This window comes from Mytilus trossulus, chromosome 9 (genome assembly GCF_036588685.1).
Source record: "Mytilus trossulus isolate FHL-02 chromosome 9, PNRI_Mtr1.1.1.hap1, whole genome shotgun sequence".
NCBI classification, from domain to species: domain Eukaryota; kingdom Metazoa; phylum Mollusca; class Bivalvia; order Mytilida; family Mytilidae; genus Mytilus; species Mytilus trossulus.
In genome coordinates this window covers 21,173,450-21,194,373 of record NC_086381.1, presented here as the reverse complement: position 1 = coordinate 21,194,373, position 20,924 = coordinate 21,173,450, and the positions used below count along the sequence as shown (strand labels likewise).

The window sequence follows — 20,924 nt, the reverse complement described above, 5'->3', positions numbered from 1 at the left end:
TATATGCTGTAAGATTGCGATTACAATTTAGATTGAGATATGATTATTTCAAATAAAGGTTATTGTGTTTGTGTTGCGAATGGAATTGGTTTCTTGATTGAATAAATGGTAAAAACATGTATTGTCAATAAGTTGGTTAGATTAAAGCATGTCTCGTCTGTTTCCTGAATAGATTAGAATAGCATTTACAAAGTAAATCTTGAAATATTGTTTTATTTTAAACTCTTAACTCATTGCAGCCATTAAGTGGAAACATTTCTTTTGAATTGAGTCATATGTATTAAGCTTGCTTGAAATACCATAGCATAAGTACCACTAAGCACCAATAATGTCAAAAAGTACAAAGAGGGTATGCTTTATATTGAAATCTTAAATAACAAAATTTTTGGAAACAATTTTTTTTCATACTCTGATTTAATATTTTATAACATTCCTATCCTTAGTAACAACATATTAAATTAATGGTGGAATCTAATCTATAAATGTATAACATTTTGAATTGGAGTTACCAACCTGATTGGTAGACAATATATTTGTGTGGAAGCACATTTGTATTCATTGCTTTTCTAGGGATGGTATCCATTGCCATTTGAGAGAGTTTATGCATTGTTATTTCAGGGATCGTATATTTTGCCATTTAGGGATTGTATCCATTGCTATTTTAGGGATTGAATCTTGTGCCATTTTAGGAATTGAATCTCTTGCTATTTTAGGGATTGTTTCTTGTGCCATTTTAGGGATTGAATCTTTTGCTATTTTAGGGATTGTATCCATTGCTAATTTAGGGATTGTATCTTGTGCCATTTTAGGGATTGAATCTATTGCTATTTTAGGGATTGTATCCATTGCTATTTTGGGGATTGAATCTTTTGCCATTTTAGGGATTGTGTCTATTGCTATTCTAGGGATTGAATCTATTGCCATTTTAGGGATTGTGTCTATTGCTATTCTAGGGATTGTATCCATTGCCATTTTAGGGATTGTATCTTTTGCCATTTTTGAGATTGAATCTATTGCTATTTTAGGAATTGTATCCATTGCTATTTTTGGGATTGAATCTTTTGCTATTTTAGGGATTGTATCCATTGCTATCTTAGAGATTGTATCCATTGCTACTTTAGGGTGTACCTTTTGCCATTTTAGTGAGTGAATCCATTACTATTTTAATGATTGTACCTATTGCCATTTCAGAGATTGTTTTCATTACCTGAGTTTTGGGATTGTATCCATTGCTATTTTAGAGGTTGTATTTATTGCCCTTTAAGAATTGTATCTATTATTTGAGGTACTGTATTGCCAATTTATATCGGGGAAGTATCTATTGTAATTTTAGAGATTGTGTCTATTTCTATTTTAGTGTCATCATTATATCAATTGCTATTTTAAGGGCTGTTTTTATTGCCATTTAAGGAATTGTATCTATTGCTATTCAAGGGATTACATCTTTGGCCATTTTAGGGATTTGCCATTCTGAGGATTGTATATTTTGCCATTTAAGGTTTTTGTCATTTTAGGGATTGTTTGCATTGCCTTATCAAAGAAAGGAGATATTGATAATAACCAGTGAGACATTATTCATTAAAGATTATTAAAATTATATATCACTTATAATATTACCTGTAGACTAATAGTGGCAAGCTGTTATCTATGATGGACTTTCAAATAAATATGTCAAGAAAGACAACTCTAAGTTAGGACAGAAAGATAACAACTACACTTAAGACTACAGGCTTCTTGTTGAAACTTAAGCTTTTAAATGGTTCTTGCTTTTACTGACCATGATCCATGCCCTACTTCTATTATTTTATAACTGTTTGTTATTGTAATGTTAAGAGCTCTATAACATCTTCTAGATTAGTTTTGTAAAATGATTGTCAATTCAAAACTGAATAGAGTAGATGGCATTATTTTTTGTTTGTTTTCCTCCCACTCAAAAACTGGTTTTTCAAAATATTCATCGCATTTAATCGTCACTTATTACTACATCACTTTAATACCAAGATTTTCTTCTGTCAGAAAACACTTATAACTTGTAAGATTTCATACAGTATTGATTGGAGAAACTGATCTTGGTTGAAGTGGAAATTAAACATTAGAGAGAGATTTGAAAGTAGAGTTATTCACCCTTGATAAAGAGATAATTGGACACAAAACACTGGTTTTATTACTAATTTAGTTATCAAAACTTGTGTTTGACAGCTACTTAACTAACTAGTTAGAGAGAAGCATATAATTTTTGTAAATCTTGTGTTTTGAAGGATATTTTTTTTCATGTTTTTCACAGTGGATAAACATTGCAATTAGTCTAGTCAGATTCGTGTTACTGTTGGAATTGCTCATTGGTCTGTAGAAATTCTCTATTTTATATTTCCAGTGTTTAGAAGTTCAGCTGTCTGTGGTTTTGCTGCATAATTCTGTAGCAAATAATGTCTTGGGTTATATTTAAAAGTGGATATGTTGCTTTTACTTATAGTTTAATACTTTAAGAACAGTTAATGTTCTATGGAATACTCTTTTTGAAATTCAAAATGTAAAACATTTGGTTTGAAATGTTAGGTGATGATTTGAAACACAAAAAACCCTACACTGTACAATGAATATCCACAAATAGTCTTAGTCCATAGAATAAGTGTTACAAGGTTACTTGGTTGAAGCCTTTAAGGTACTGTATAAATGTATATACCAGGAAATTTTTGTAACTACGTTGTAAAATATTTGAATTTTCATCAAAGATAATTAAATTTTTCTTTCATCATGAATTTTAATTATTAAAACCTCTACAATTGCCTTGAGACTGAAAATAGTATTCATTTTGATCCTCATAAATATTCCGTAAGTATTGATTTTGAATAAAATTGAGAATGGAAATGAGGAATTTGTCAAAGAGACAACAACCCGACCATAGAAAAAAACAACAGCAGAAGGTCACCAACAGGTCTTCAATGTAGCGAGAAATTCCCACACCTGGAGGCGTCCTTAAGCGGGCCCCTAAACAAATATATACTAGTTCAGTGATATTGAACCCCATACTAATTTCCAAATTGTACACAAGAAACTAAAAATATAATAATACAAGACTAACAAAGGCCAGAGGCTCCTGACTTGGGACAGGCGCAAAAATGCGGCGGGGTTTAACATGTTTATGAGATCTCTAGCCAATGTAGAAAAGTTAACGCATAACAATACGCACATTAAAATTCAGTTCAAGAGAAGTCTGAGGCTGATGTCAGAAGATGTAAGCAAAGAAAATAAACTGACTACTAGCAGTTAACTGACATGCCAGCTCCAGACTTCAATTAAAATAACTGAAAGATTATGATTTCATCATATGATCAACCTCAAGCATTTTTCATGATTTTACTCTTAGTTCAAAAATAGTGAGGTATGATATAAAAAAAATCTGGTGATTGCACTGTAATTATTTCGGTATTCAAAAATTAGTTTCCCTCAACCTTTTATTTATAATTTACTTGATGCTTTAACTTATTGGATTTATTTAATTAGTAAAATCAAATTAAAATGCATTTTATAAATTATAACAATACCAAGTGATGTCTTGGGAATATTAATTTCCAGTGTTATCAAAAATGATATATTTTTCAATCCAATGCAGCGTACTAATTGATCATTTTGACGTTGACGATTTTAAAAATTGATATATTTTTTAATCCAATGCAGCATACTAATTGATCATTTTGACGTTGACGATTTTTAAATTGATTTCCAACCAAAAGCATCTATAGAGAATTAATAAAATGACCTTGGGGTTATTTGATATACATGTATAGGTTCTTTTTTTTTAATGAAAGTAAAATTTACCCAGACTTCCGCCAGTATATAGCGACACTTCCATCTATTTCCTGTATCATCTGTCAACTCTTCAGATCATCGCTGTGTGTACAAATATATAAGGATAAAAGCTTTTGTCATAGGGGAAACATCTTAGTAGATTTAAGGCCTCTGTAAATCTATACTAACATTAAAAAGTATGCCAGAAAGCATCATAAGTAATAGGGGAAACCTCTCAGCAGATTTAAGGCCTCCGTAAATCTATACTTACATTAAAAGTATGGAAGATATCTTCATAAAGTAATAGAGGAAAGATATCAATAGATTATGTCTCAGTTAAAATATTATGACAAAAGAAGAAATATAGTGCATTTTTAATATTATATTTATTGAAAGCTCAAGTGCATTAGTAAATAACTTGATTTATCAATGGCAAAAAATATAGACCCCCTTAAGTGCATGAGTACTCAATACTGGAAAATAAATCCTGGTATTATTCAAACATAATTTTTTTTGATTGGTGATGAGTTTTATACCCCATTTATGATGAACTCATTACAATAAATCTTAAATATTGTCCCACTGAGGACTCTTTTCTGTATTAAAAGATTTTTTTTAAATTCCTTGTAGTAAACTATACTTTTATTAGTTTACATGGCAAAGGTACAGTGCAACCAAAGTTGAGTGCAATGTATGTAACCAAAACTTAAACCTATTAGCAGTACATAATATACTTGTAAACTTTCTAAAATTTCAAATGGAAGTTATAAAAAGCAGGGGACCTGATGAAACTTTTTTTATGTCATTATCGTTTTCAATCAATCTAATTACTGTAGAACGTTGGGTACATAGATATAAAAAGATGTGTTATGAGTGCAAGTTAGACATCTCTCCATACAAGTAACAATTTGTAAAAGTAAGCCATTGTAGGTCAAAGTATGGCCTTTAACACGGAGCCTTCAGGTTTACACCCCAAAACTGCAAGCTATAAAAGGCCCCAAAATGACTAGTGTAAAACCAGTCGAGCTATTAACCAAAATTCTCTCATGGTTTTGGCCTGTTATCTTTTTCTTGCATGAAGAGATATTTCTTGTATCACACAACATGGAGTGTGAGACAAAATAGTGATATGAGATTCTGCATTAATTTAATTGACTTATCCAGTATGATAAGATGAATTTACAACATTTCCATTAGCTATTATTTAGGTCATTGAAGACTTTCAAATGTTTGTACAATATACATGGCAAAAATTAACAGTCATACTGTAGATCATTTATTTCCATTGGTTTAAATTTTCGTGAAAATATCATAGTTTCGTGGATTTTTGATTTTGTGGTTTTGCAAAATGCAAACAAACATAAACTAGCCACCGCTCATTTATTATTATATTGAAATTAAATAACTAAAGTTGAAATCAAGGGATATCCATTCTCAGTCTTTATGAACCAATATCTATCAGGTCATGAGAATCCTCAAGTTATATTATTTCAACAGACAGAAATATTAAGTATAATGAAATCTTCATACATCTGATTTTGACCCTGTCATATAGCATCTCCTAATGTTATAAAAAGGCAATTCTCTAGAAATCCAATAAAAATGTTCTGATTGTGAAAAATAAGTCTAAAAATCTTTTCTTTTGTGTTTTACGTTTTATAGTAATAGCAAAACATTCGACCAAACTATGATTTATTTATTGAAGGCAATCTTACAGACTCTTTAAGTGCATTGGGCATTATGTTCTAAAAGTCTGGCCGGACAATGACAGGCTCTGAACATCCATTAGTGTGGGATGTTTTAGATTGGTAAAGAAAGGATATAGGGTGAATCTCCTGCAGGCAAAAAAAAAAAAAAAAAAATACATTTTGTAAAGTGATATTTTATGATTTTCTTTTACAACTTTACAGAAGTCTTAAAAGCAATATTATATGTATGAGAATGATTGATAAGTTGCAACTCAGCTTCTCCTAAAATCAAGTTTGTAGAGGTACTGGTATAGTCATTTAAAATTATTCTCAACTTGTCTTCAATCCAGGCAAATTTTAACTTGCCATTTTGATTTACTAACCTATTGAAGCTGGTCAGTTCTTGACCAATTGTATACCCTAAGATATGTGCGTTTGTTTTTTTTTTAAAAGGGATTACCGTCTCATTAACAATACACCCTATATTTATACATAGTCGTTTTTGTTCTCAGTTGCACTGAGATGCGATGAGGGATATTGTTATTGTATTTGTACATCCGCAATACAAAAATAGTCAGTAACCATTGGACCATTATTGTGTACCTACATTATTTATGGGAGTTATGGGACTTTAACCAATTATGTTTACTAATGTTTCACAATGACAACTAATAGTCCATGTTATACTGTTTCTTTAAATAATAACCTCTGACCTTTTATTGCTCTCAGTATTCCTCTTGTGTTGCTTTTAACATTTGACTATATTGCCAGGTATTTCCCATTTTGTTTGAAGTCATTCTGAAATGCTTTTCAGTATTCCAACTCAATTCAGTAACTCAAAGTCAATTTTCCCCTTGAAAACAAGGAATTCCCTTCTGCTAAGAACTTCTGTACGTAGTTTGTTTAACTAAATAATTCAAATGTAAACCTTAATTTAGATTTCATGGAAAATTCACTTTTATTTCCAATTTATTACCTTTTTTCCATTTCTAAAACAATTAATACCTGACTAATGAAATAAAATTGTGAAATCAGCAAATTCCAACATTGACATCAAAAACATCAAAAGTATAGTAATTGAATATTTTATGGAGAAGTTACAGTGTCATCAAAGATTTTTATAGCTTAAAGTTAACACCTTCATTACTATTGTGATTGGAAATGTTAGTTTATGATATTTGTCAGGTGCCTAAATCAATATAACAATGTCTTTTTTATTGTATTGTGTTGATTGGTACCAGTCTTAGTGATGTATAGAAAAATAAGAAGATGGAATGATTTGCAAAAAAATGGTGAGACAACTCTCCTAAAGAGAGATACGGTTAACAACTATAGGTCATTGTATGTCCTTCAAAGTAAAGTAAAAGTAAAGTAAAGTAATCTTTATTTAAAGTCGGGTTGCATATATATACATAATAACAATGAGTAAAACCCATATAGCAAATTGTGAGGTATAAAAGGCCTTAATATATTTTTCATTTATTTACACTTGTATTTATGTAGTCTTTTCCTATGGTTAATGTGCCTTAGGTAGTAAAACTGATATGTATTTAACTTTTTCATGACAGATTGAAGTTAGCACAAGAAGACAATTCACCCATACCAAACTGAGGATTGAAGCTGTCTTAAATTTTGCAATTCTTAAACTCCACTTAGGGGCATAATATTTTTCCATCTGTTTGTCGGTTCATTTATCTATCTGACCTGCTTCAAAGTAAAGTTTTTGATCAAGTTGGAGCTCAATCGACTTGAAACTTAGTACACATGTTCCCTATGATATGATCTTTCTAATTTAAAAAAAAACACAAGTTTTCCATTGAAATCTAATCTTGTGTTCATGCAAAGAGGTCAAACATGATACTAGAATCCACATTTAACAAAGATTTTCCTCCATGAAATAAAGAGCTTCAAGATGCTTTCAATTGGATATTACAACCTAACTTGTTAACCTGAGTGCACCTGAAATCTTTTCGATGTTCCAGAAGATCAGCTGAAATTGGTCATTACTATAAATCCCATTCAGCTGTTAGATAAAACCACTATTAATTCTGTCATGACCATATTGGATAATAATATTCTCTACTGTCCAGTCCAACTAGCCAATCAAATAGCCATCATTTCCTGTTTTCAGGGAAATGTACGAATCGTTAATCGTGTTTCACTGCTGACGCATGAAAAAAAGTGATTTACACTTATAGCTTTAATGCTTTCTCTATTTGTCTTTATTATAACATTTAGCTTAAGGAGAGAAGATAATATCGAATGGTTACAAAGTTCTCATCTATATGAATGAAATGATTTGGTATAAGAAATGGACAAATTACATTGAAAATGATACAAAATTCATTGCCTTTCTAAAGACTTTGTCTGGAGATTTATCATATTAGCCGTCTCAATACCATGAAGTGATTTAGAATACATTTTGATTGGTTGTTTTGAATTGCTAGAATTTAAATGTTTGTCACTTCATTTATTTAAACTGAATTTGTAGTGAGAGCTGTTTACCTCAATTAATTTCGAGAAATCAATCCAGGGAAATCTAGATTGAGATTGATCGTTTTGAAGGTTAATTTAACAAGAATGATTGCAGTGTGATTACATAGATCATCTGTAATGATTTAGTAAAAAAAAAAATAACCTAAGAGGAATAATGGCCTGATAAAACTTCAGAGGGTCCCTTAAAAAGGTTAGAACAGGCTATTATTTGAACTTGGAATTATTTTTAATTATAGAATTGGCTTGATTTCTTGTTATTGTAATTTTTTTTATAAATTCCATGCTTATTCTGTGCTGAAATGTTCTGTGCTGCGCACAAATCTTTCTACACCCAAGAAAATAGTATATTTTCAATAGAATGAACTGTGCTGCGCACAACACTATCTAACCAAAATACATTGTATGGAAAGTGTTATTTAAAACCGCTCACATGATCATAATACCAAATAAACATGGAATTTATTTTTAAAAATTAAAAACAAGAAATTATGCAAATTCCATAATAAAAAATAATTCCAAGTTCAAATAATAGCCTGTTTGAGGTTAAAATTGCCCTGACTTAATGGATTACTTAAATCTTCACTATTAAAGTTGAGCAAACATATATAAATATATATTTTCTTATCTATAAAGGAATTCATTATAAAAAAGGGGGGAACAAATTTAATTATTATTTTTAAGGATTTTTTAATCCAGCATTTGTGGCTAAAAACACTATGATTTTTCAAATGAAACTTGACTCATGTACCGGAGTGTCTTATCAAGAAAGTTAAATTTTATCTAAATGTTCAGTTTTGCATTTTGAAAAAGATGGGGGGGGGGGGGGGGGGGGGGGGGGGTAAATAATGAAAAACCTTAATATATAATAACATTAACTTTTTCTAAACTTTAGGGGAATTAGAGCTTGAGCTTGAAGTATTATAGTGTACTCAGATATTGTATAGACATTTGTAATAGTCCATAGATCGGTTATTTTACCATAAATCTTGTATAAGTCTATAAATACTATCTCTTTTGGGTTGGTTTTTTTTTTTTGGGGGGGGGGGGGGGGGCTTTTTGTATCTATGGTTTGCTTATCATCAATTTATACCGGCATCTCAATTTATATATAACAGATAAATGTTCTGATACAATGTTTATTATGATTTTATCTTTTGATTTAATGTTCCTTGTGTTTTTTATGGTGTTCTCAGAAAGTTTGGTACAAGAAATGATTAATTTAAAATTGTTAAAAAATTAGTAGGTTCATTACCATGCAAATCAGTCTCGTTCCATTACGCTTCTCATCAATTTCAGATGACATAAAATCAGAGTTATCTTTCTTTGAATATGTTTTTATATTGGCTTATCTGCCTAAAACAATATTTTAGATGTTACTCAATATTAATAAAGTTATGAAGTTATTAAATTAGCAATTATTCAGACACAACTTCTAGCTCATGCTTCAAAGCAAAAGATTGTTGCTTTCAGTGCACACATTTTTGAAATCTTGATAAATCTGTCCAACTGTGCAAGGGCTGTATAGCCAGTCATATGATCTTGTGTTAAAATGCATTAAGATTTTCAGACCAATATCAAAATGGCTGTAATGTTTCTATCATTTACAAGTGTAAGTAAAATAAGTTTGAATAATAAATAGTTGCCCTTATTTGGAGAGAAGTCCCCCATGTGTGACTAGGGAATAGAAAAAAGGGCACTTTGGTCTTCTTCTGACAGACAGTAACACCCTTGCCAAGTGGAGAATCCGAAAGGTGATGTTAAATCCACTATCAATCCAACTTTCTCAAAACGTTCTCTTGTTAGTCCTGCAAGACATATCTATTGCTTTAATGGTTAATTTGTTCTGGTTTTGAACATGCATGAAATAATTGTACATGTAGCAATGTATGATTTCACAATGTTTTGTAAAAACGGATAATTTCTCTAATAATACCGAAAAAAAAGCTCCATATTATCATACTTTACAGAAGGAAACAGAACATTTTAATGCTCATATATCTATCAATTATTTTGTTAGGTGCTATCATTGCATTATATATCAGATTCAACTTAAACAGTGCAGCAGTTAACATTTCAGGAAAATTTAGTCACAAAAATGTTTCTGAGTTATCTCCCTTTTCACATTACCTATAGTTTTAGACTGGCCAAGTATCTAAATAAAAAGGATGACAGAATTTCACTTATTATTTTGGGACTTATGGGCTGATTCACTAGAAATATATCCATTTCCAATTCTGAATTAGGGTATCAGAAATGCAGGTGCCCTATTGCCTCCACAATGTCCTATCAACATTTGGAGTGAGCAAAGACTTTAAATTTTATTTACCATGAAGTTGTTATGTGTGATGTGACTTTAATGTGCATAAAGTATTTTATTAAATTTAAAATACAGTTTTAGAAATATTTAATTATTATAAAAAAAAAATACTATGGTTTGAGAGATCTTTTTGTTCTTAGATATATAAGTATGACTGTGAGTGGTCAATGTTATATCAATTTTACCGGTATGTCATAAAATATCACAATTTGTTTCTTAATTGGATCCATTTTTAAATGTTTTTATTGCATGTAAAACAAATCTCTCCAAAATAGCAGTACATTTTTTAGGCTCTAAAACAATACTTTAAAATTAGCTGAAACACAACAATTTTATGCATTTTCTGCCCCGAAAGCTTAAAAAAAACTGTACCAAAAAGGTCCAAAGGCTAACATTGATCCTTAGAAACGAACAAGAATCGAGTTCAGGGAGTAAATTATGCTATACAAATTCTTGTAAAATATGTAAATTCACTGATATATTTGGACACAAAAAATGCAATATTTAAGTGTCTTAACTTTGTAAAGATAATATGAGGTGCCAAAGAGAACTAATGTGAGGTTACATAGATAACTTATCTTGTATTAATATATGAAAATATAACAATTGTATCTTTCGTTTTGGCATTACAAAAATGACATCTATTAAAATTATACAGGCTTAAGCCTTAGTATTTTAGACCTTTTTGAACCTACTACATAAAGGGTCATGTAAATAGCAGAAATGATGCTGTACCAGTATATTTGATGTCCATTTATCTGCAGCCTTAATAATGCAGTGATTTCTCTTATTTACTGTCAAAGAAAACATTACACTGACCAGTGACTGACCATTTAATGAGGAAATGAATCTTGTACGGCTACTTTTCTACAGACATCTTGTCTCCTATACACCATGATGGACATCTTATTAACTTTTATTTCTTTGAGAAGCTTGGCAATAGTCCTATGTAGGTAACAATTACTTATTAACGATGACAATAATCTTACATATGATACTGTAGAAACATTAATTTTCTTGGGGTTAAAATTTCATGGTTTGTCTCTATACAATATTTCATGGGAATTTAATTTCGTGGTTTCCAGTAAATGGAAGTGATATTAGATAAATTTTCGTGGGGATTTTAATTTGATGGATATATTCTTCCCATGAAATAAAGAAATTAAATCCTCCATCAAAATTTCGTCTTATACATTATTCAGAATCAGGACCAAGGAACATACACCTAGATTGATTGTGTAAAAGTCAATCTTTTGAGACAAATATCATTCAATTAACACTCTCAATAGACGAGGAGGACATAATCATTAGAATAACCGATAAATGATATAAAACAATTATTTCTTTTTTTACACTAATCTGATTTATTGTATTAAGTTGTTGGTTTCCTTACGGAGAAGACGAAATCTAATACAGCCCAAGCATCAGACCAGGAAATAATTAAATTGTCAATTTCCTTTTGTGTCATGTGACCTGTTTTGTTTTATCCCTCAAACATGGATGAATTAGCTAAATCCGCAGGTCGTGAGTAAGTATATTAGATTTATTTAAAAACTTAACGATCGTTAAAATTAAATGTTTTAATTAAATTTTAAGGAAGAGGAAGCTAGATGAAATTTACAAATTTAATTAATGTCTTCAAAGACATTTGAAATTGATAGAAACTATTTTAGAAAGTAATTCATTGAAATTCAATTTACCTGAAGTTTGGTTATGTAATAAATTGAAATTATTATTAAAACTTTGGGAGTAAATCTTGTAAGATACCTTTGATATAGAATTATGGGTATTTTTATGCATTAGAGAACTTAAAACTTAGCTTAGAGAGTTAAAAATAAAAATATATTAATACTTTTGTGATGTTCAAACTGTTGCATTATGTTCATATATATTAAAATTTCATAATAATTTCTTGATTTTTATAGGTAATTTTCTTTTATTTAAACATCAGATGTTGTTTCTTTGAAAATAAGGTACAAGAAATGTGGAGATCTTTTTCATTGAGTTCTTTTTCATTGTTGAAAAAACAGGGGGAGGGTTGGGATCTTCTTACATGTTTAACCCCACCACATTATTTATGTATGTGCCTGTCCCAAGTCAGGGGCCTCAGTAATTCAGTGGTTGTTTGTTTGTTTATGTGCTACATATTTGTTTTTCGTTCATTTTTTTACTTTACATAAATAAGGCCATTAGTTTTCTCGTTTGAATTGTTTTACATTGTCTTATCGTGGCCTTTTATAGCTGACTATGCGGTATGGGCTTTGCTCATTGTTGAAGGCCGTACGGTGACCTATAGTTGTTAATGTTTGTGTCATTTTGGTCTTTTGTGGATAGTTGTCTCATGGGCAATCATACCACATCTTCTTTTTTATACTATTAATAAATATTATCTGAATTGAAATTGTGCCCTGTAAGTTCATCAGCACTTTTCATGTCACACAGTTACTCAAATTTGCTTCTACAGGTTTTCAAAACTTTCTTAGACAAATTTTAAGTTGGAAGTCTTTTTAGTTTTGTGGATTAAATTTGTTGATCTAGAGACATGGGAGTCTAATCATCCTAAAGTCTGTGTATGTCATGCCAGCAATAATTCAAGTTTGTATGTCAGGTCTACACTTTTGAACAAAAGATTAGTGGCAAAAATTGCCCCATCAAATGAATTGCATTTATATATATTTTTTGTCATCTTAAGTTTTTTTGTTTTTTTAAGTATAGCTGTAACGTTACATTATACACTACTATGATAGTAATCCTCACATGTTTTATTGTTGCTGTTACATTATACACTACTATGATAGTAATCCTCACATGTTTCATTGTTGAGGAAGTCACCCTTTGATGGTATGTTAAACCTGCTTTGATATAATCAGGTTTATTTTAAGTAGGCTTGTTGTTAACAATGGAACACAGTACTTGACATTATTTTAGATTTTTCATTAGAGACAAAGATTAGATCAGGTTTATTTTAAGTAAACTTTTGTCAAAAATTGGAACAGCTTACTCAACATAATGTTTTATTTTTTAACAAAACTTCAGCTTGAAATATTGTGTATTGTTTGACACCTAGCTGTCTATTGATGTCTTTTTGTTTAATTGAGTTGTTGGATTGCTGTATTATAGACATGTACCACACAAATGAACCCCCTTCATGACTTAAAATTTGTCCTTTTCAGTGGCGGATCCAGAAATTTTCATATGTTGGGCCCACTGGCTGCCTAAGAGGGGGGCCGCTCCCTTCACACTCAGGGGCGGATGCAGGAATTTTTGAAAGGGGGGGTGCAAAACATATGTCCCGATACAAATGCATTGATCGGCAAAAATAAAGGGGGGGTGCGCACCCCCTGAACCCCCCCCTCTGGATCCGCCACTGACACTTCAGTGATTCCCTATATAAGCAAGCAAATTTTTTCTCAAAAGAGGGGGTCCTGGACTATTGACTTAAAATCTGATAAACATTATGTAACTTATGTTGATACTGAATTGATTGAATGAGTGATTGTTGGTGTTAACTGCCACTTTCAGTGCTCTTTGACATATCATTGTAGCCATTTTGTATAGGCATGAATGCAGGGAGAGGACAGAAAACCTACTTAATAGATTTTATTTGGTAGGAGTGAGACCACACAGCTGTTTTTGATATTGCCATTCCATAATTCTTATGGTTTTTTTCAAGTGCATATAGTGAATTTTGTCATTAATTCATTTACCCTATCCTTTCTTTTCCATTAATGTAAGAATCAAGGGATTGATGCAATATTCTTAAAGCTAAAATATTGGCCTGTGGTTACAAGAATACAGAATATAACAATTAAAGGTATGGCTGATGGTACAAGTTTGCTAATAATAAACCGTGAACAATAAAACCTATAAAAGATTATGCAATAGATATCAAATGGACATCCAAACTAAGAAAAAAGATGAAAATAAACTGATAATGCTAATTAAGGCAAAAAAAAGATCAACACAGAATAGTTTATAAAACCAAAAACTTGAAACTAACACAAAATGTGGTATGATCTCAGGAACTCTGGAAAGGTTAGTAAATTGTACTCTACATGTGGCACCCCTCATTGTTGAGAATATAATGCAAACGTTAACGTTATGTTTCCCATATTAACGTCTTATGTTTATGACGTTACTTTGTACCTTTGTATGGGCGCCTTCGATATAGATTATGAGCATAAAAGTAACACAACAAAAAGTACCGAGTTTTAGTCGTTTATTACAATACATTTTGGTGCCGTGACCAGGATGTTGAGAATATAATGCAAACGTTAACGTTATGTTTCCAGTATTAACGTCTTATGTTTATGATGTTACTTTGTATGGGCGCCTTCGATATAGATTATGAGCATAAAAGTAACACAACGCAAAGTATCAAGTTTTAGTCGTTTATTACTATACACTCATGTTGCTCAATATATAAGACTCTCTTTGACTTACACAGTCATCATATCTCTGTCCTGTGGTCTTTAAAATGAATAGTTGTCTCATTTAGTTATAATACCATATCTATTTTTGAGGGCCCTCAAGGGGTTTTTGATTATGTGATTACTTGGCCGTTTTTTTAATGATTATTTGATTATTAAGCCAAATATTTCATGATTATTTGATTACCTAGGACTGTATTTTTAGTCTATGATTATTTGATTACTAAAGATAAGCAAATATTTAATGATTATGTGATTATATTGGCAAAAAAATGGTGATTATGTGATTACTAGGACCCCCCATGAGGGGCCTCATTTTTATGTTTGTGTTTTTAAGCTTTAAGTTTGTGATGCTAATTGATTGTCAGTTGAATTCATTAGTAAATAGAATAGTAGATCTGTGTATATATTATACTGCAGCTTGTGATATTATCAATGTCATCTTCCTAGAGAAAAATAGAAGGCTAATTGATTGATTAAGTTTATTATGAAAGAACGAGCTATTGAATTCTTTACATTTTATGTTTATTTTCTTTCATGTCAAAAGTATCTCAGAATTTTTTTTTCCAAAATTATCTTTCTGTTTTACCGAGTACACAGAAGATGGATAGAATGGTAATGATTTTAGGTGTATTTTTGTCATAGCGACATACGGAACATTGATTTACAAAAGTCATTACCAGCTCTGTTATCCCACCAGTTCAGAATCACTCTCACTATCTTGAATCATTATGTATTCAAACATTTTAGATTTACATAATTGGATCGATCAACCAAAAAAACCAAACTCTGATTTTCTGTTGAAGTCAAGAAATATGAATTAAGTTGCATGCTGGAATAAAGAATCAAAGAACAAAGTCATTCATGTATTCAAACTTTGCATTTATTGAATCTGTAGAGTGACGAGTGATTGTAATATTTCCTTTGAAGTCAAACAGAAAACTTTCTAGATTAAAATTGATTTTTACTTTGGTTCATTATACTGGGATATGTATTGGGAGAATTGAGTTCTAAAAAACAACTATTTTAACCCCATCATATGTTTATCATCAAGTTAAATTTGTCTCAAGTCAGCTCAACTTACCCATTCAGGTTATATTTGTAATTTAGTTTTTTTAGATAATTTAGCAGTTCTTTTCTAGACTCTATCAATTTTTTTATTTTTTTTCAGATAAACCAGTTTTGATATTTAAATGCTTGTCTTAATGAATGGAATACTTATTAGATTGGAAAATTCTGCTAATTTTAACATTTACTTATTCCAACAGTCACACATCTGACAAAGGCCTCAGTTTAAATTCACCATTCCACAGTTTCTATACTTTACACAAAGAATTTTATTTTCTTCCATTGACCAAATATTTAATATTTGTTCCAGACCATATGAGTATTTGGACCATACGCGTATGGTCATGACCGTATGCGTATACTCATATGGTCGGACCATACGCGTATGGTCCGACCTTACGCGTATGGTCGGACCATATGAGTATAATACTCGTTTGGTTATAAACGGGCCGGACCATATGAGTATTTGGACCATATAGGTATATATACTTTTTTAAACTACATTATAAACGTTTCAATAATAAAAAAACTTTATCTAAAAACACAGTGATGGTTTAAAACATGACAATTTTTTAAATTTTATAATCCAAAAAACTACGTAAAAATTTAATATTGATGCCATAATTAGTTTTCATCGCTAGTTACATTCGTGCATATAGGTTTGGATGACATTCACTTCCACACGGTATCATAGCTTTTTTTGCATTTGCAAGAAATTTGTGCACGATCTTTTTCATTTACACATTTTGTTTGCGAGTGAAAACAAGCCTTTTTTTGCAGCTGCGTTCAGTGATACCGAGGTCTTTGGCAATTCTGATGTCTACAGTGTTTTTAAGAAGCTCTAGATCTCAAATATCGTAAAATGACTGCAATACACCATCTTCACAACACAACTTAAATAAACTAATAGTATGCTACTTTCCAGTGACTTCTTATGTAACAGTTCATTAAGAAATTTTTGGAATTTAATTTTTTAGTCGACATATTCATGATATTGCCAATTACTCGTAATAACTAATCGGTAATGACCATCGGTATAAAATGTGTTTACTTTAAATTTGACAATTAAGTAAAATTAACTATGTGAAACTTCTTATCTTTTATTTAGCTTATCTTTTTATTATAATATAATGATAGAATTACTTATATGATAGCGTATTTTGAATGAACGGTCATACCATATGAAGAGTTTAGAAGTATTACAAGTAAACTGTAACAGAGTGTTAATTACCCCGACCATACGCGTATGGTCGGACCATATGAGTATATACCCATATGGTCATGACCATACGCGTATGGTCCAAATACTCATATGGTCCGGAACATATTCATTAGCTATAATATTCATCAATGATTCAATCAGAACAAGACTACATTTGCTAGAAGAATTATTTGTTCCTGTTTATTCTCACTCTGTGTGTGGTAGGCTAAAATCTCCAAATCGCTCCCTATTCATTCTTGCATTTGATTATGTTTGTCAGAAATATTTCTTTTTCTGTAATAACTTGTTAAATTTTAATGTAAAAACAGTATTTGTTTATACAACAAACATTTAGATATCTATTTATGACATCAATATTTACATTTTAAATGTCAGTGCCATTTTGCTTTTTTTTTTCTATATGAAACACTTATGTCGTCTTTAATATTGTTAACAAGACTACTTTAACAAATGCATATAGTTGAAATTCTGAAATAAAAATTTACATTGATGGTAACTGAAATTTTTCTCATTCATACCTGCCAACTTTTCAAAATTTAAATTTGGAAGCCTCCATGGGGGAAATCCCCCGCAATTAGTGACAGTTGGTGATTTTGTATTAATGTCCAGTGGCAAATATTTCAGTCAATATATGTATCTTGACCCAACACTGCAAATAAAGTGAGATTTCCCACTTAATAAGTTCAGTGAGTGTAAATATTAGATGATTAAGTACTGTGAGATTAATCAATGCAATTCTATTGCATGTTTTAGTTAAATATTGCATAAGATCAAACTAAAACTGCAAATGTTCATTGAAACATGACAGATTATAATGCATGTTATTGATTTTCATATCTGTATAATTATATTATATGCACAATATGCTGTTAATTTGTCAGTTTAAGTAAACAAATCTTACTTCAATCTATAATCTAAGTATGGTTTTGATGCTTTATTATTATTACAAGTATTTGGTGATGATCACAGACTGTTTGATTTGTTTACTCTGGGCTTCATTTACAACTTGACAAATTTTAATTACACCTATTTAATATAGTTGAATACTTCTGCTGTTCTGTGTGTAGTCTTTGTGTAGATGACTCTTTATTCAATAATATGTGTGTAGTTTGTGTAGAGGACTCTTTATTCCATAGTCTGTGTGTAGATGACTCAATATTCCACAGTCTGTGTGTAGATGACTCTTTATTCCATAGTCTGTGTGTAGATGACTCTTTATTCCATAGTCTGTGTGTAGATGACTCTTTATTCCATAGTCTGTGTGTAGATGACTCTTTATTCCATAGTCTGTGTGTAGATGACTCTTTATTTAATAATCTGTGTGTAGTCTATCTGTAGATGACTCTTTATTCCATAGTCTGTGTGTAGATGACTCTTATTTAATAATCCGTGTGTAGTCTTTCTTTAGATGACTCTTTAGGGTGCTATAAAAAGTTTCGTACTAAAAACTAGGGGTTATTCCCCTTCTAAAAATAACCATGGAGGAAAACCCCTGTTTATTTACTTACTTGGTGAAAAAGTATCATGTTTTTTGTATTTGATTGTAAAAATTAGTTAATTAGCTTTCAATTAAAACAGGTTGAATGATTTAAATAATTTTAAAAATTATATTAAATAAACATGTTTAGAGGGGAGACAACACTGTAAACAGTCTGTTTTTTTAGCAGTGAAAATTGAAAACTTATTTGCAGCCACTGTAGCTCTTTTCGGAGCAGGAAACCGTACCCTGAAACAAGATTTTTTTGAAATGCCAGGTAAAAACCTACAAAATTCATACAGTTTTGATTATGAAAAATGTGCATGGATCATGTCTTTATGGGTGTGCACTTGACCTGATTTCAAGTTTTTTATGTTAAAATTATACCTTTTTTCCCCCATGTTCATTGGATGAAGTTTTTATAATATATTAAAAGTACACATTATTTTTATTTCATTATAAACTAGAGAACATTCTGATTCCAGTGATATCTAGTTTTATACAAGTATCTTTATTAATCAGTCCACCAGTAAGGGTCACATATGCATGGTCCCTCAAATCATGATGTCATAGAAAAAAACTGTTGATTGCACCCTTAAAGGGACAAACATAAAATATAATGATGTTTTAGCAAAGAAATGTGTTAGCAAATGTAGTAAAATTATTTTGAAAAATATTATATGACATGTATACATTAATTTAAAAGCATCAGTTTGGTACATTTAATGCAAATATTACAGATTTGTACATAGCAACCAGAAATAAGAAAACCAGACTCTGTGCGACTATTGAAGTTATTCGTCTTTTTGCGACGTCATGATATTTTTATTCAATCTCTCATATATTTGAAACTAAAAGTTGCACATGAAAAGTGTAGATTTTTTCTACTTTGACCTTTACTACTGATCAGAGTAACATACATTTTTATTCATTATATTGTATATTTGGTACTTTTTATAGTCAATAAGGTACAAGTGCCATTCCTAAGAAAGACACCATTTCAATATTTTTCTCAACTCAGCCTTATCTTAGTTCATATAATACTAGGTACAAAATATGCTTTAAGTACCTTTATTCATGCTAATTTCATAGTTTTTATTCTATTTATTCAAAAGAAACCCTGTTTTATGATTTATTTTCTTTGTAAAACTGATGAAAAAGGGATAGAGGAAATGTTTGGAATTTGCCAGTTAAACTGTTTGCCACTGGCCAAAATGCCATTACTACGTGACATAAAAAAAGAGCTGTAGTTTCACTATTTGTGGTCACAATCCTTAAAGTAAGACATCATTTTAATCGGTATAGTGTACAGATTCAGAAAAGCTGAGAAATTTTAATTTGTCGCATACAAAGTTTTGCCTTAAGGGTGCTATAAACAGTTTCGTATTAAAAACTAGGGGTTATTCCCCGTCTAAAAATAACCATGGAGGAAAACCCCTGTTTATTTACTTACTTGGTGAAAAAGTATCATGTTTTTTGTATTTGATTGTAAAAATTAGTTAATTAGCTTTCAATTAAAACAGGTTGAATGATTTAAATAATTTTAAAAATTATATTAAATAAACATGTTTCGAGGGGAGACAACACTGTAAACAGTCTGTTTTTTTAGCAGTGAAAATTGAAAACTTATTTGCAGCCACTGTAGCTCTTTTCGGAGCAGGAAACCGTACCCTGAAACAAGATTTTTTTGAAAGGCCAGGAAAAAACCTACAAAATTCATACAGTTTTGATTATGAAAAATGTGCATGGAGCATGTCTTCATGGGTGTGCACTTGACCTGATTTCAAGTTTTTTATGTTAAAATTATACCTTTTTCCCCCATGTTCATTGGATGAAGTTTTTATAATATATTAAAAGTACACATTATTTTTATTTCATTATAAACTAGAGAACATTCTGATTCCAGTGATATCTAGTTTTATACAAGTATCTTTATTAATCAGTCCACCAGTAAGGGTCACATATGCATGGTCCCTCAAAACATGATGTCATAGAAAAAAACTGTTGATTGCACCCTTATTCCATAGTCTGTGTGTAGATGATCTGTATGTAGTCTTTGTGTAGATGACTCTTTATTCCATAGTATTTGTATAAATGACTCATTATTAAATAGTATGTGAGAAGATGACTCTTTATTCAATAGTATGTGAGAAAATGAATCTTTATTCAATAGTATGTGAGAAGATGACTCTTTATTCAATAGTATGTGAGAAGATGACTCTTTATTCAATAGTATGTAAGAAGATGACTCTTTATTCAATAGTATGTGAGAAGATGACCCTTTATTCAATAGTATGTGAGAAGATGACTCTTTATTCAATAGTATGTGTGTAGATGAATTTTATTCAATACTCACTCACTGTCTGTGTGTAGAGGACTCTTTATTCAATAGTATGTGAGAAGATGACTCTTTATTCATCAGTCTTTTCGTAAATGA

The 20,924-nt window shown here is 30.6% G+C and overlaps 1 protein-coding gene across 5 annotated transcripts in view; it reads left to right on the top strand.

Moving 5' to 3' along the window:
* Positions 1-20,924, top strand: part of LOC134685297 (tumor protein p53-inducible protein 11-like) — a 144,729-nt gene that overhangs the window by 67,082 nt on the left and 56,723 nt on the right. Inside the window, exon 1 of one of the 5 annotated variants that reach the window (XM_063544929.1) lies at positions 11,681-11,818. The exons of the other annotated variants lie outside the window; for them this stretch is intronic. Within the exon in view, the coding sequence (XP_063400999.1) occupies positions 11,787-11,818 (32 nt within the window). The 5' untranslated portion in view covers positions 11,681-11,786. Of the gene's footprint in view, positions 1-11,680; positions 11,819-20,924 lie in introns of those variants that run through there. 5 annotated transcript variants of the gene reach the window in all.